The sequence below is a fragment of the Mytilus galloprovincialis genome, chromosome 8, assembly GCF_965363235.1.
Source record: "Mytilus galloprovincialis chromosome 8, xbMytGall1.hap1.1, whole genome shotgun sequence".
Classification (NCBI taxonomy): domain Eukaryota; kingdom Metazoa; phylum Mollusca; class Bivalvia; order Mytilida; family Mytilidae; genus Mytilus; species Mytilus galloprovincialis.
In genome coordinates, this window is record NC_134845.1 from 30,438,815 (window position 1) to 30,453,738 (window position 14,924).

General features: G+C 32.8%; 1 protein-coding gene across 1 annotated transcript; it reads left to right on the plus strand.

Annotated features, from left to right (window-relative positions):
* The first annotated feature begins 19 nt into the window (after nucleotides 1–19).
* On the plus strand, nucleotides 20–13,361 carry LOC143085533 (multifunctional protein ADE2-like). The gene is made up of 8 exons (XM_076261924.1): nucleotides 20–160; nucleotides 1,864–2,070; nucleotides 6,402–6,580; nucleotides 9,718–9,925; nucleotides 10,270–10,439; nucleotides 11,222–11,399; nucleotides 12,123–12,281; nucleotides 12,812–13,361. Exons 1-8 carry the CDS (start codon nucleotides 148–150, stop codon nucleotides 13,000–13,002), a joined length of 1,305 nt encoding a protein of 434 aa, XP_076118039.1. The 5' UTR covers nucleotides 20–147; the 3' UTR covers nucleotides 13,003–13,361.
* Nucleotides 13,362–14,924: the final 1,563 nt, after the last annotated feature.

Sequence of the window (14,924 nt, forward strand, 5' to 3'; positions counted from 1 at the left end):
TTGATTTTTATAATAAAAAATTAAAAACATATCTTTTTTATTTACTGTAGAGAGAAGAACTATTTGGTCTACTGTGGTTAAAAATAGAACAAAGGTCCACCACGTGGAATAAATTATTTCGCGGGAAATCGCACTGAATATTTGACAATGGAGGAAAAAGGTAAGTGAGTGCTCTGAATCCGTAGTTATTATTTGGCATAGTGTCAACTATATGTTGAAGGGCATTCTGATTTAGGTTTTTGTTACAGTTCATTTTAAACTAAAAAATATTGCAGGCAATTGTGTTATAAATAGATATTTTCGTCTTGTTTACTGAAAAGGGGGGAGGGGCAACTTCTGAAAGTGACAATTAATGCACTGACATGCAAAACAACTTGAATGTTTTGTCCAAAAAAAAATCACAGTTTGTGTGTCACTGTCAACGTATATTTGTTCCGCCTAACATGATTTATATTTCAAAGGATCATGCATGGTTAAAAATATTTGATTTGGACTTTTTGAAAGTGTAAAAGACATTGCTGATAATATAAGTTTCTTAACATTTGGCAAAAATTGGACAGATGGACGCTGGTACTTCAATGCCAAGTAATAAAATCTCAAAAAACCCATAGGGAGACTTAAATTCTGGAAAATGGGGGGGGGGGGTCACAATTCCTATATTCCAACGCCTAGAAGTGTCACTGTAATGGGGCGTCAAATATAAGATTTGGTGGGAAACTTTTACATCAAATAATTTATGAATTGAATGATTGTAGTGGATCTCATTGGGGTCTAAGCATGAAGCAGGATTTCCAATTTTTTGTAAGCGTGACACGTGAAAGGGGTCAAATTAATGTGTCGTGAAAACAGGAAATGGGATCTAGCGGGACCGGGAAATGACAAAAAATGAGAATTGCTTACATACATAGTGTAAGTGGGATACAGGATCAGAACCCCCCCAATGAGACCCCGGCATTGTAGTTTTGAGAAAACAATAAAATTATGTCAGAAATTTAATTATATCAATTGGGGGGTATTTTGAAATTAAACAAAAACAACCAGTGTCTGATTCTGGTGGATAACATGTGTTTACAGGGCATAGTTGTGAAAAAAAATAATTTTCTGCATAAAAGGTTAAAAAAAACTCACCTTCTTCCACTGGTATCCACATGATTTTGACCCTGACTACTCCATTTGGATCCACTTATTTTCAATAAATAAGAAGATGTAAGTCCATGAATATATTACAAATTTCTTAGACATGTTTTGATCATATAATACCAGATAAAATAAGAGGTATAGTTCTTTAGAATAATAAACATGATAAATATGTGCTCTTTTGTACTGAGGAGTGGTTTTTCCAAAAAAATAGTTTTTATCACTTGAAATGTAACCCTCATCAAAGGGATAGTCATTACATTGAGGGATTACCCCTCGATAATTTGAGTGGTTGTTCCCATCCTGATAAAGTCATCATTTGCACTCATATCACATTTTCCTATACCTATAGTTGGTGTGTCAACACATATTTGTTCAGACTAACATAACCTTTGCAAATAATGTAAACTGACCATGCTTACTGTACTGTATGCACCTACATGTAGTTTAAGGTTGATTTATTATGTAATATTTTGCATTCTGAATTCAGTACCAAGTGAATACAAGTAAGTTGTGTTCTCTGGGGAAACAATAGGATCTACAAACTTAACCGACACTCTGGAGTGGCCTGATAGTTCTCTCTGAGAACTTCTGCTTCCTGTATTTGTTCCTCCTTAGTAATTATAGAACTTCTTTTGGACCAGTTGCATAAGTAAACTTACCATGCTTACTGTACTTTATACATCAAGTTGATAAACTATCAAATATTTTGCATTCTGATTTCAGTACCAAGTGAATACAAGTTGGGTTCTCTGGTTATCGAGGGTAAAACAAAGAGGGTCTACAACCTTGACAGCCACTCTGGACATGTTTTACTGGAATCCAAAGACAAGATCACTGCAGGTGATGGAGTGCGGGCACATGACATGAAGGGGAAGGCTGCTATCTCCACCTCAACTACATCGGCCATCTTTTCTCTTCTAAAAGATGTTGGTAAGAGTGTTACAAAAAGAAATGGAATTATTTTTTAAATTAAATGGTATTTGAATTAAAATTAAAGCATGTTCCGAGTTTCTTCACTGTTTGTATTGAAAAGTTTCAAAAACCCTGAAAACTCAAATATATTCTAAAAGTAAAAAAATAGCCCATCAAAAACTTGTTATCAGCAAAACATGAACAAAACAATCCTTGGAAAGTTTTAAGAATATATATAGAACAGAACAGAACAGAACATATTTTGTTTCCAATTATGGGCCCACAAGGGGCATACAGAGCATACATACGGGTGCGGGAATTCTCGCTACATTGAAGACCCATTGGTTGCCTTCGGCTGTTGTTTGCTCTATGGTCGGGTGGTTGTCGCTTTGACATATTCACCATTTCCTTTCTCAATTTTATGAACAAGGAAAAAGAATATTGATTTGCATAGATACATAGATACAAACAGTTTTTGTCGAGCCTGCAACTTTTGTTGCAGAAAGCTCGACATAGGGATAGTGATCCAGCGTTAGCTCACTTCTTAAAAGCTTTATATTTTAGAAGGTGGAAGACCTGGATGCTTCATACTTTGTATATAGATGCTTCATGTTACGAAGTTTCCGTCAGTCACATGTCCAATGTCCTTGACCTCATTTTCATGGTTCAGTGACCACTTGGAAAAAAAGTTCAAATTTTTTGTAATGTTGTCTACTTGAATTCTCTCTTATTATAAGTAATAGGATAAATATATTTGATATGTGCGTACCTTGCAAGGTCCTTATGTCTGTCAGACAGTTTTCACTTGACCTCGACCTCATTTCATGGATCAGTGAACAAGGTTAAGTTTTGGTGGTCAAGTCCATATCTCAGATACTATAAGCAATAGGGCTAGTATATTCAATGTATGGAAGGACTGTAAGGTGTACATGTCAAACTGGCAGGTGTCATCTGACCTTGACCTCATTTTCATGGTTCAGTGGTTAGTTAAATTTTGTGTTTTGGTCTGTTTTTCTCATACTATATGCAATAGGTGTACTATATTTGTTGTATGGAATGATTGTAAGGTGTACATGTCTAGCGGGCAGATGTCATGTTACCTTGACCTCATTTTCATGGTTCAGTGGTCAAAGTCAAGTTTTTGAGTTTTGGTCTTTTTATCTAATACTATATGCCATAGGTCAACTATATTTGGTGTATGGAAATATTTTATGATCTTTATGTCAGTCGCCCAGGTTTTATTTGACCTTGACCTCATTTTCACGGTTCATTGCACAGTGTTAAGTTTTTGTGTTTTGGGCTATTTTTCTTAAACTATAAGTAATGGGTCAACTATATATGTTGTATAGAAGCATTGTTAACTGTACATGTCTGCCTGGCATGGTTCATCTGACCTTGACCTCATTTTCAAGGTTCATTGGTCTTTGTTTAGTTATCTTGGTTAATGTTAAGTTTATGTGACAGTTGTAATAAAGCTTAGCTTTATATTTAGGACTATCAACATAATATCAATGATTAGTATAGAAGGCAAGACATTTCAGCGTGTGCACTCTTGTTTTACATACAGTTACAATACAATTACTAACTCATATTCACTTTAATAAATTAACCAACAGCATTAAGGACCTGATTGTCTTCACAGTTTAATAAATAAATAAATTTATGCTGATTATCAAGTATAGAAAAATTTGGAATTCTTTGGCAAACAAAGTCAAAGAGAGCATCTCTATCTGATTTAAAATTTTCACAGTTAGTTAAAAAATGGATTTCATCTTCAACACAGCCAGAGGAGCATTTTTTGCAAATTCTTTCATTTCGTGGAATATTTGAAAAACGACCAACTTGAATTTGAAGCTTATGAGCAGAAATACGTAATTTGCATATAGATCTTCTAAAATCAAAGTTCTTAATTAAAGAAAGATAATTTTCATAACCAAAATTCTGCTTAAATTTCACATAATTAAACAGTTTTCCATCAGAAGCTTTATTTTGGCTAGCATACCAATTGCTAATATATTTAGTGTGAATTAATTTGCTAGATATGTTCAAAAATTTATATTGTCCGAAATGTTTTACTTCTTGTTTAATTTCAAAAACTTCTAATATTTTTTTAACAAATGAGAACCAAGAAGCTATGTTAGATTTGTGAAGCTCTTGGCTGCATTTATAAGCATCTTTCAATAGACTGAATTCAGTTGTAAGATTTTCAAATCTATACCAGTATTTTACAATTGACTTTACAATATCATAATGTAAGGGGAAACGACCCTGATTTTTTTGCCATGGCAGCAGGAAACAGACATATATTTTTTTTTTGGCCTAACCATCCCATACCTCTGAATTATATAACAGAATGGGTTTAAGGGTATGATCAAAAATATGAACACAAGATTTTATTCCAGGAAACAAATTGATAAAATCCTTTCTAAGTTTATAGTAGGCTTTAAGAGCCTTATTATAAAGTTCAGTTTTAGCTAGATGAAAACTTCCAGATGCAGTAAAGTGAACACCTAAATATTTGTAATGAGCGACACAGTCAATCAAGTTATTCTGCAGTCGAAAATTCGCCTGAATTTTCCTTCCAGCCTTATTAAAAATTATGCCTTTAGTCTTTCTAATATTAATTTTCAGGCACCAGTCAGCACAATATTTTTCTAGCTGATCAAGTCTACTTTGAAGCCCTGTGGCTGATGTTGACATAATCACAATATCAGGGGTTAAAAAATTTTGTTACAGCTAACTAGCCCAGGACTAATGGCAGCAGGATTTTACTAGCCCTGTTGGAAGAACTGCTAGTCCATCAAAACTGACCTGCTAGCCCTAGTATGCCTTAAAAATCAAGAGTTTGCTGCATAATACAAAGTGGGTGTCCTTTGTTTTGAAGGAGACATTATACACTGTATTTAATAATTTTTGTTGAATTGCTATTTATTGTTGGTGCTTAACCTAACTTAGTTGTTCCCACATTCAAAGCAGACTTTTTATTGGTGTGCTTGGGACAACTAACGGTAATATTCACCGAGCATCGTCTATTTTTTCATCAGCCAACCTTCGAGGGGAATCATTGTATCCCAGTTCTGCCAAATTTTCAAGAAGTAAATGCGTGATTTTTTGGCCAAATTGTAAAGATCAAAGAGAAAAAAACAATAGATCAAAGAAAAATGCCGCCAAATAAGCATGAAAATGTGTGAGTCTCGCCCTGAAGACTTGGCAGGCTTGCTGTCTTGGACACTATAATTTTTTTCCCACTTTTCCCGGTCGTATTTTGCATTTTTGGGGGATGAATTTTCAGTCTCGTTACCCCCTCCATCTACCATTTTTTGTTTTGAAACTGATGAAGTTCTTAGGGTGTGTGCAACTTTGTAGCCCTGCTGTCCTTGACACTCTATTTTTTTCCGCGGCTTTTCCCTGTCGTATTTAGCATTTTTTGGGGATGAATTTTCAGCTTCGTTACTCCCTTCATCTACCGTTTTTGAAACTGACGAAGTTCCTGGGGTTCCCGTACTAAAATATTAAGAAATATTTTGTTGCATGGTTTCGTTCTCAAGTGCTTTGCGACAAGACAGGTCAATACCGATCAATACATGATATCCCCAAATACCGTTTATTGAAAATCTCGGCATAAGCAATGTACAATACCCCAGGCCATGGTATGAGAAATCAATATTTAAAGTACGAGAATTGCAATCAACACATGATACTGGGCCACCCAGAGTTATTTGTTCTGTTTTTAAAATATGTACAACAGGACCTGTACAAACCAGTTCAAATTCTTGGAATCCCAGATGACTCTTTGAATCGGATTGGCTAACATAGAATAGTAATGAAGGGATTTTCCACTTTCTATTTTGGAAACGTCAAGATGTTTTTGTTACTAGTCCGTCGGGCGTATCGGGTTACACACTTTAATTGCCCGAGTTGTAAATATCTAGTCCCAGGCGTCGGACTAGTGGATTTTTTAACCCCTGCAATATCATCCGCATATATCAAACAATTTAATTTCTCTGAGTGCAGGGAAACTGCATCCAGACAGGAGTCAAGATAAGATGGGAAGTCATTTATAAAAATTTTAAATAATGAAGGACTCAAGTTGTCTCCTTGTCTTACACCTAATTTAATGCTAAAAGGGTCAGTGAGAGAAGCTCCAACTCTTACACATGCTATTGCTTTACTATTATTATACATATCTGATATAATATTATAAAATAAAGTACCAACTTTCATATTAATAAGCTTCAGTTTAAGACCTATATGAATTACCCTGTCGAATGTCAGGTTGTTAGGTCACTTATACTCATTTCCCATTTCCAATCTCATTGTAATAAACCACTTTACAAATATAATTTCAGGAATAAAGTCTCATTTCATCAAACAAGTTAGCCAGACAGCCATACTTGCTAGAAAATGTGAAATGATTCCAATTGAATGGGTAACCAGAAGAGTAGCTACTGGTTCCTTTCTCAAAAGAAATGAAGGTGTAAAAGAAGGCTATAGATTCAGCCCTCCAAAACAAGAAACTTTTTTCAAGGTTTGAAATATTAAATATAAATGTTCAATATGTTGACTTGTCAATGAGGTACATTAAGATATTTGTGGAATAACTTGAATTGAAATATGTACATGTTTACACCAATGTACATGATTTATTGTTTGGACTTCATTACAAATTTGATTAACAAACAGACCAAAAGAAAAGAAAATGTATACAAATGAGTTTTTATACTGCACTCGTTCTATTTGAGCAGTCAAAATGCGTTGACTGTATATTTCTATGTCATATACAGGGGTAGAAATAAGAAAAGACCATTGACTTGCCCAAAGGGCAAGTCAATATCTAGATTAACTTGCCCTTGTATCTGTTAACTTGCCAGACTAATGTGGACGGGCCGACGAGCATAGCTCGTCGCACTTACGGCGAGGGCTCTGGGGGCCGCTTAAGGCCCCCAGAAGCTCTGGGGTAAATGGTGCCAAATCCTGCATTCTAGACCTCTCCTGGCAGATGATTTCAAGTTTCTATACACCCTTTTTTAAACAAAAACTTTTACTTTTACAAAAAAAAGTGACAAAAAAATTTCAGATGTACATGCCATTTTGTTAAAAATTTACGTTTTCTATTTCCCTCTTCATATTTTTTTTGTTGCTCAACCCTGTTGACGTTGGATTCTTTAAGTTTTTTTAAAGGGGGGACATAATTTACTAAAAAGTTTTCTATTTGTTTCTTTCTACTTTCATTTTTTAAAATCAACTCAAAAGTCGTTGGCATGCGCATATGAAATAAATAAAGACGGCGAAAATAGTAATACAATAATACACAGTTGTACATCGTACAAAAATTACGTCTGACATAGTTATACAAATATTTTATTGGCACAAATTCATTAACAATAAATGGTTAAGACCTATTGCATATATTATTATATTAATTGACATGATAGAATGAAACACAAACACAAAATTTCGACTTGCCCGGCGGACAACTATGTGATGAGATTCACTTGCCCGCTGCAGATTTTACTTGCCTCGGGCAAGCAGGATAGCACTTATTTTGAACCCTGATATACAGTCACTGACCCGATATCACTTTTCCTCATGAGTATTAAAATAGAATTTGCAGAAATAATATTTAATTATTCATACGACCTCTTCAACCTGTTCTTGTTTCCAATGCATACAACGATGCGTTGAACGACTCAACCTTGTTTCTTTTGCAATTATTGGAAAAATATATATCATTTGTTAATATTTTTTGTTTGCAACCTATTAATCATTATGTTTTATGCTTATGGTTGATATTTTAGTCCATACTCAAACGATTTCGTTCACCATCGAATGTGGATTTCAACAGGTAAAAATGTACATTTCATTGTATTGTTTATTTCTCCGTGAGCATGATATGAGGCCTTTTTAAAGGGGGTTTCCCCAATATTTAAATCAAATAAATAACCTTAACGCATTACACAACAATTGAAATGTTGTTTTTTTAGAATGCAGTATAAAGGCAATAATAGTGCATTGACTTGACATATCAAGTCAATGTGTTCCAGACCATACAAGTATTTGGACCGTACGCGTACAGTCCGGACCGTATACGTATACTCCAGCTGACCATACATGTTTTGGTATCATATGGGTTAAATTTAAAAAAATAAACAATAACCAAAAATTTGTAGCTTTAGTTCTCCAAGATGCTATTTTTACATCAGATGGGTAAGTGAATAAGCGTACAATTGAAATTAAATGTTTGTTTAATTCTATATCTGAATCCCATTTTTGTACTCTCGCTCCAGTTGACACTAACTACCACAAGGAATGTTATGTTTTTTTTTATTAATTTACATTTACATGTTTGCGGTCCATTCATGTTCCTTTGCATATGCATTTTTTTTTAAAGTTCACAAATATTATAAAACAATTGAATGTCCTTGTACGTTTTGTTTACATACGTTAACCCCAATTTCAATGAGCATACTGGCCTTTAATTAATTAGGCCGAGAAAAAAAAGATCGATGTTTCCGGTAACCCGACCGACCCTGTTTTTTTAGCCCCGACCCTAACTTTTTTATTGGATCTTCAAAAAAAAAAAAAAAAAAATTGTATCAACCGACCCCGTTTTTGACACAGGCTTCTGATAGATGACATAATATTTTTTCTCTCTTGCTTCTACTTGCATAGAAAGCCAGTAAAACATTTTATTAATGTCAAAAGGTATTCCAAATAGGTTAAAATCCAAGAAATTTGCACAGCAGGTGCTTCAAAAACATTTCAAATGGCACACTTCCGGTTTTTGAAACTAATTACGGATCCGGACTTGGAAAAATCATGATAATTTTCCGGATTTCATTTACGATGTCAAAAAAAAAAAAAAAAAAAAAAAAAAAAAGAATTCCGACCTACCGACCCTATTTTTCAAAATGATGTTACCGGAAACACATATCTTTTTTTTTTTAGGCCTTACTGACATGCTAATTACAGGAGATTAACAGATTAAACTAGCGTGACCTTTTTAAAAAGTTATAATATTAAGTTTTCATTTCAATATCAATTGAACTTTTTATATTAATTTGAGATATAAGATTTTTTTATCTGTTATTTACATTTGTATCTGATAAACTTGACCATCTTCTTATTATTAGTTGGACCGTACGCGTACGGTCCGACCGTATGCGTATTTTGAAAAAGTACGCATACGGTCCAGACCGTACGCGTACGGTCCAAATACTCATACGGTCTGGAACAAATGCACTATTGTCTATGTATTCAATATAAAAAAAACTTTGCTTTGATCTCATGGCTTTTATATTATATGAGCAGATATGGTTTTGCTACAAAGTAGAGGAAGGCCTAATTTTCTCCTTCAAAGATTTCCATACTGCAAGTTTGATATGATAAGTTATAAAGGAGATACTGAAATTCGGTCAAATTTGACTAATATAAATGCATGGTAGCACTTAAAGAAAAAAATGATAATTCATTTAAATTTTATGGTGGGTCAAACTTATGATATCAGTATCATTCAGTTTTAGGGTAAAACATGTTTGTATATTATAATGCTCTTTAGTTCTGTAATTATGTAGTTTTCACTTGAAAATATTTTACTGCATAGTTTAAAAGTTGAGGGAACATTTTCATTACAGAAATCTTAATTTAATGTTATTTCATCTTCAGGATGATGCCAACCATGACCCCCAGTGGTCATTTGAACAGTGTGTAGAAGCCAAGTTAAAGATGGGAGGTGTTCTCATTGGTCCAGATGAACTAGATATAATGAGAAAGACCACAGTTACTGTGTTTGAGGTCCTAGAGAAATGTTGGTCTTCATTAGACTGTAGCTTGATTGATATGAAAATAGAGTTTGGAATTGATTCTCAAACAGGTAAAGACAACTATTGAAAACATGAAAATGATTTTATCTTTTTTCTAGAGTGCTCAAGTGAAATTTTAATGTCTTGAGATAATTGTTTTTTTCTTGCTATTAGTGTTCAAAATTTATTAATACAAAATTATGACTTGCAATTAAATTTGCATTATTAAAATGAAAGTTAGTATATATATATATAACAATATTAAAATAATGTTTTGTGAACTAAACTTTGAATTATTTACAATTTCTAGATGTATTTGAAATTGTGAAATGTGCATGCAATGGCAGAGTAAGTTCCTTTTGTAACATTAGATTACTCTTTCTACAGAAGATTTAAATAATGTTAAAAATTTTAGGTGAGATTCTGTTGTCAGATGTAATTGACAGTGATTCCTGGAGGTTATGGCCATCTGGTGACAAAAGACTGATGAAAGACAAACAAGTGTACCGTAACCTTGACATTGTCACACAGGAAGCACTTGACACAGTGAAACGTAACTTTGAATGGGTGGCTGACAAAGTAACAGTAAGTACAGATTACATCACAAGGTCATGGGTTACATCAATAATCTTACCAGACTTCCAAAACTCGCAAAGACAAAATTCAGTAGGCTATGTACGGAAATAGAAACTAAAACTGTTGAAAGTTAAAAGACTAAACCAAACTAATATATTCATGATGAAGCGGAAATACTTGGGAGTTTTTGTCCAGCCTGGATTGAGTCGTAAAAGCCAGACTTAGCTTGCTGTTTACGGCTGCAGCATCAACAATGTATTAATTTGTGATGAGGACAAATTGTTATTTTGTATGCAGTTGTATTAGCGTTTCCATTTCTTGTTTCCATTGGGTTATTTGTTGGTACACCTTCAGTCAAGGTTTTTTGGCTTTAACTGTTTTGCATAGTTTATATGTAAAGTAATGCCATTTTAATTTCAATAGTTGCATTGTATTGTAAAATTTACATAAAGTTGAAACATATGTTTGAGTTAATAGTTCATTTCAAATTGGCTTGTGGTTAACATAGCAAGATGGCAAACCTACACATTAGACTTTTTAAGAATCTTAATTTTATTTCTCTCTACAGGCATAGACACAGATGCAACAAAGGATAGAAATGTAAATCACCCATATTGATCTTTTTCTCTAGTGTTTGAGTTATTGAGGGGAAGTGGTCCTGCTGTGGTACCTTTTGAAGTTAATTGATACCTCCAAATATTTTACTCTTGGCATTTGAAATTAAGAAGACTTCTGCATGATATGTACTTGAATTGATATATTATAAAAGCTATTGTTTTTTTCTCATTTAGTTATTAAATAGAAAACCTAGAGCAAGAGCAGTTGTCATTATGGGTTCTGCAACAGATATGACACATTGTGAAAAGATAAAGGCAGCTTGTACCAAATATGGTGTACCATGTGAATTGAGAGTGTCGTCTGCTCACAAAGGAACTGATGCTACCATGTCAATATTGGCTGAATATGAAGGTATTTTAAACAAAATGTTTGTTGATTAAAAGATAATCTTTTCTTGTAAAAAAAAAAAGCCTTCATCTTTCTAGTGTTAATTAAATTGATTACTTATACAGAAAACATGTAATGAAAGGTCAAATTGTCCTCAAAACCAAATTTCTTTCTTAGCATTAGATTATAATGTCTTGAGAATCAGTACCTTTTAAAGAATACAAGCTATTGCACCACACACATAGATATCAACTCCTACTATTGATTTACTTTTACATGCAGTATTTTTAAAATAGTCTTTTCTAGCCTTGTTAAACTTGAACCAGTAATTGTCAAAATTCAAAAATGACTCAAATCAAGTGAATAACTTATGGAAGCTTGATATTGATAATTATAGATTACTAACTGACACTATAATATAAGGTTGGATACTGCTACTTGATGTTAAGAACTTCGGAATGAGACTAATTTCGATGATTCTAATGTCAATAAAAATATTGTATATACACAAGTTATAAGAGTGGAATAAAGTTTATGATTTTTGAAAAGTGATTATTCAAATTATACAAAGATTAATTACTGGTATTGGCAGATAATGAGTTTTCAATAGTGGATGTTATGAGCTCCTATTCCTTGTCAATATCTATTAGTTAATGCCAGGTTTTATACTCATTTTGACATGTACTTTTAATTGTTGCTGTAATTCATTTTAACATGCATTTCCATGTATGATTTACCCTATTTCAGGAGAGGGAATTCCCACTGTATTTATAGCAGTAGCAGGAAGAAGTAACGGTTTAGGACCAGTATTATCTGGTAATGCTGTGTGGCCTGTCATCAACTGTCCTCCATTGTCAGCTGACTGGGGATCACAAGACGTGTGGTCATCTTTACGTTTGCCATCAGGTATGTATTTAAGGCTATTTTAACTGAATTTATACAAAAGGGGGGGGTTATTTGTTGATTAGACAGCAACCAAGGAACATAAAATATCAATGTAGTAAATTTTATTTTAATTCAGGTTTAGTTTTGTTTTTCTTTCATTAATGTCATTTATAACAAAGTACTGTTTTGTAAATGGTTTTGTCAAGCGATGTGAAGTGCATTGTTATATCACCAGTTATATGTTAGGCTTATCCAATAGAACTATAGGGAGAAAATTGCTAATATGTCTAGTTTCTTTTCATCTGTATGAAACCGAAAAAGAGATTTTAATGGGAAAATATACTATTGTCATGTAGCAATCTTGTGAATTATTTGAAAATAATGAAGGGATGGTTATATCGTGAACAATAATAAAACCCTGTTAACCCATGACTATATGAATTTCATATATTAAAGAAAATATGATAATGACATCATAAAAAAAATGTATTTCTTGGAGCCTTAAAAATCTTTTAGAACTTACAATTGAAAATTCTTTGTTTTATTTTCAGGATTAGGTTGTAGTACTGTTATGTCCCCTGAAGCTGCAGCTTTAATGGCTGCACAAACTCTATCTCTGAATGAGCATGTGATCTGGAGTAGACTTCGAGCAGCACAACTGAATACATGGACAGGGCTGAAGTATGCAGATAAAAAAGTGAGGGACCAAGCTGTAGCTGTGAATGGTGTAAATGGACATTGATGGTAGGCATGGACTATCAAAAGCCTTGCATAATATTTGCATAATAATAACAATGATCTCAGGGTTGTGATTGGTCAAAAAATATATTGGCTGTGTTTAGAATTTTCAATTGAAGACTTATCATGACGATTTTTAAAAGAATTCCAATCATACGAGTATCACTTGTTAAATATCATTTATATTTGGATAATCATTGTGCCATATTTTACAAAATGAGTTTAATACAAAGTGCTGATTGTTTATACATACAATTCTGAAAAAGTTTGTTTTTTGTTAATTTTTGTCTATAGATATATGCAAATTTATGTATTTTGTAATTTTGCCAGTAAAATGATATTAAAGTTCTTTTATAAACTTTACTGATTCTTTTTTATCGAGAGATAACTTCACAGCGCAGGAATTCCTTGTGCTATTTTGTCTCCTAACTTATTATTGTTTTACTGATCCAAAGAAAACCACACTACCTTTCCCTGTTTAGTTCATTGCTACAATTTAAAAGACAATAACATCATCAGTGCCAATGTTTATGCACTAGATTTGTATTTTGACAATAAATTTCTATTCAGTGATGCTCAAAGCCAAAACATGTACAAACTTTCAAGAATTTATTGCATTTTCATCAGTTCTCATATGGATATCTAGTTTGTGTACAATCAAAGACCATAGTCCATCGGTTTGTCTATCAACATTTCCCACAATAAATCAAATTCACTTATAACTAATTCCTATGAAATTGATACCCATTAGGATTGAACAAAGTCAACTCTTGATTTTAATGCATTTTTATGCTCCTGCCATAGGCAATAAGTGTCACCCTTGTCCTTTCTTTGTCCTATTTTCATTTCCACACTGCAACAAGTTTTCCTTATCCAAATATAAATTTATGACATTCATACACAATTTTGAGCATTTTGGGCATGAGACACTTACCATTCTGGGGTTATGTCCCTTAATAACATGGAGAAATTGCTTTTTATTTTCGTTTCAACACTCTTAACTTGAACACAATGCTATTTGGTAACTGTGAAGTGAACTAATGAATAAAAACTGAGTTTAAATTTTATTCATAAATAAATTAGCGAATAATAAATTGGCATATAACAAATGCAGCAACCTGGTAATTCTTAAAACAGCAAATACAACTTAACTTTTGGTTGTGGTTTAAGAAGTTAAAATGGTTAAAAAGCATAGATCATTCATTCACTTATCATTAGATTTAAATTTGAAAATACAGAGGTAAATGAAATAACTTGGCTGTTAACAGTATAAAACAATTATTTATACCAAATTTTTAACAACACACAAAAACATGGAAAAATGCAGTAATATTTCACCACAGTGAGATTTCATAAGATTCTGATTGTTCCTCGGAAGAAGAAATATTAGTAGAAATGATTGGCATTTCAACAAAACAAATATTTTGCATAATAAATTACAACTTTACAGAATAAATATTTGTTATTATTTACAATATCAAAGGCACAACAAAATAAACAACATTCAGCACCAACAGAAATATCACAATACTAAAGCACAATAATGCTGACATAATGTTGTATGTATACTTGATAATTGTACAGAATGGATATCAAATACATCTACAAATCTATTAACAAGGATTGTTTTAACCGTTTTAAGAAGCATTCATGTAACATGTCTTATATTTAGTAACTGGATTCAGTAATTTTACATCTTGATTTATTATTGAAGTTGCTGGGTGTTGTTTTCAATTACATTTTGATGACTTTCTTTTAGTTTTATTTCAAAGCAAAATCATCCTTGTATTAAAATTTCATTAACACCAGTATGGCTGTCAAATATAATTTCAAATGTTATCATTTCTGTTAGAGTTCCCATCCCATCCAAACTTGTAAGTTCACTGATTTTGATTTTATTATTCCTATAAGAAATATGTTTACAAT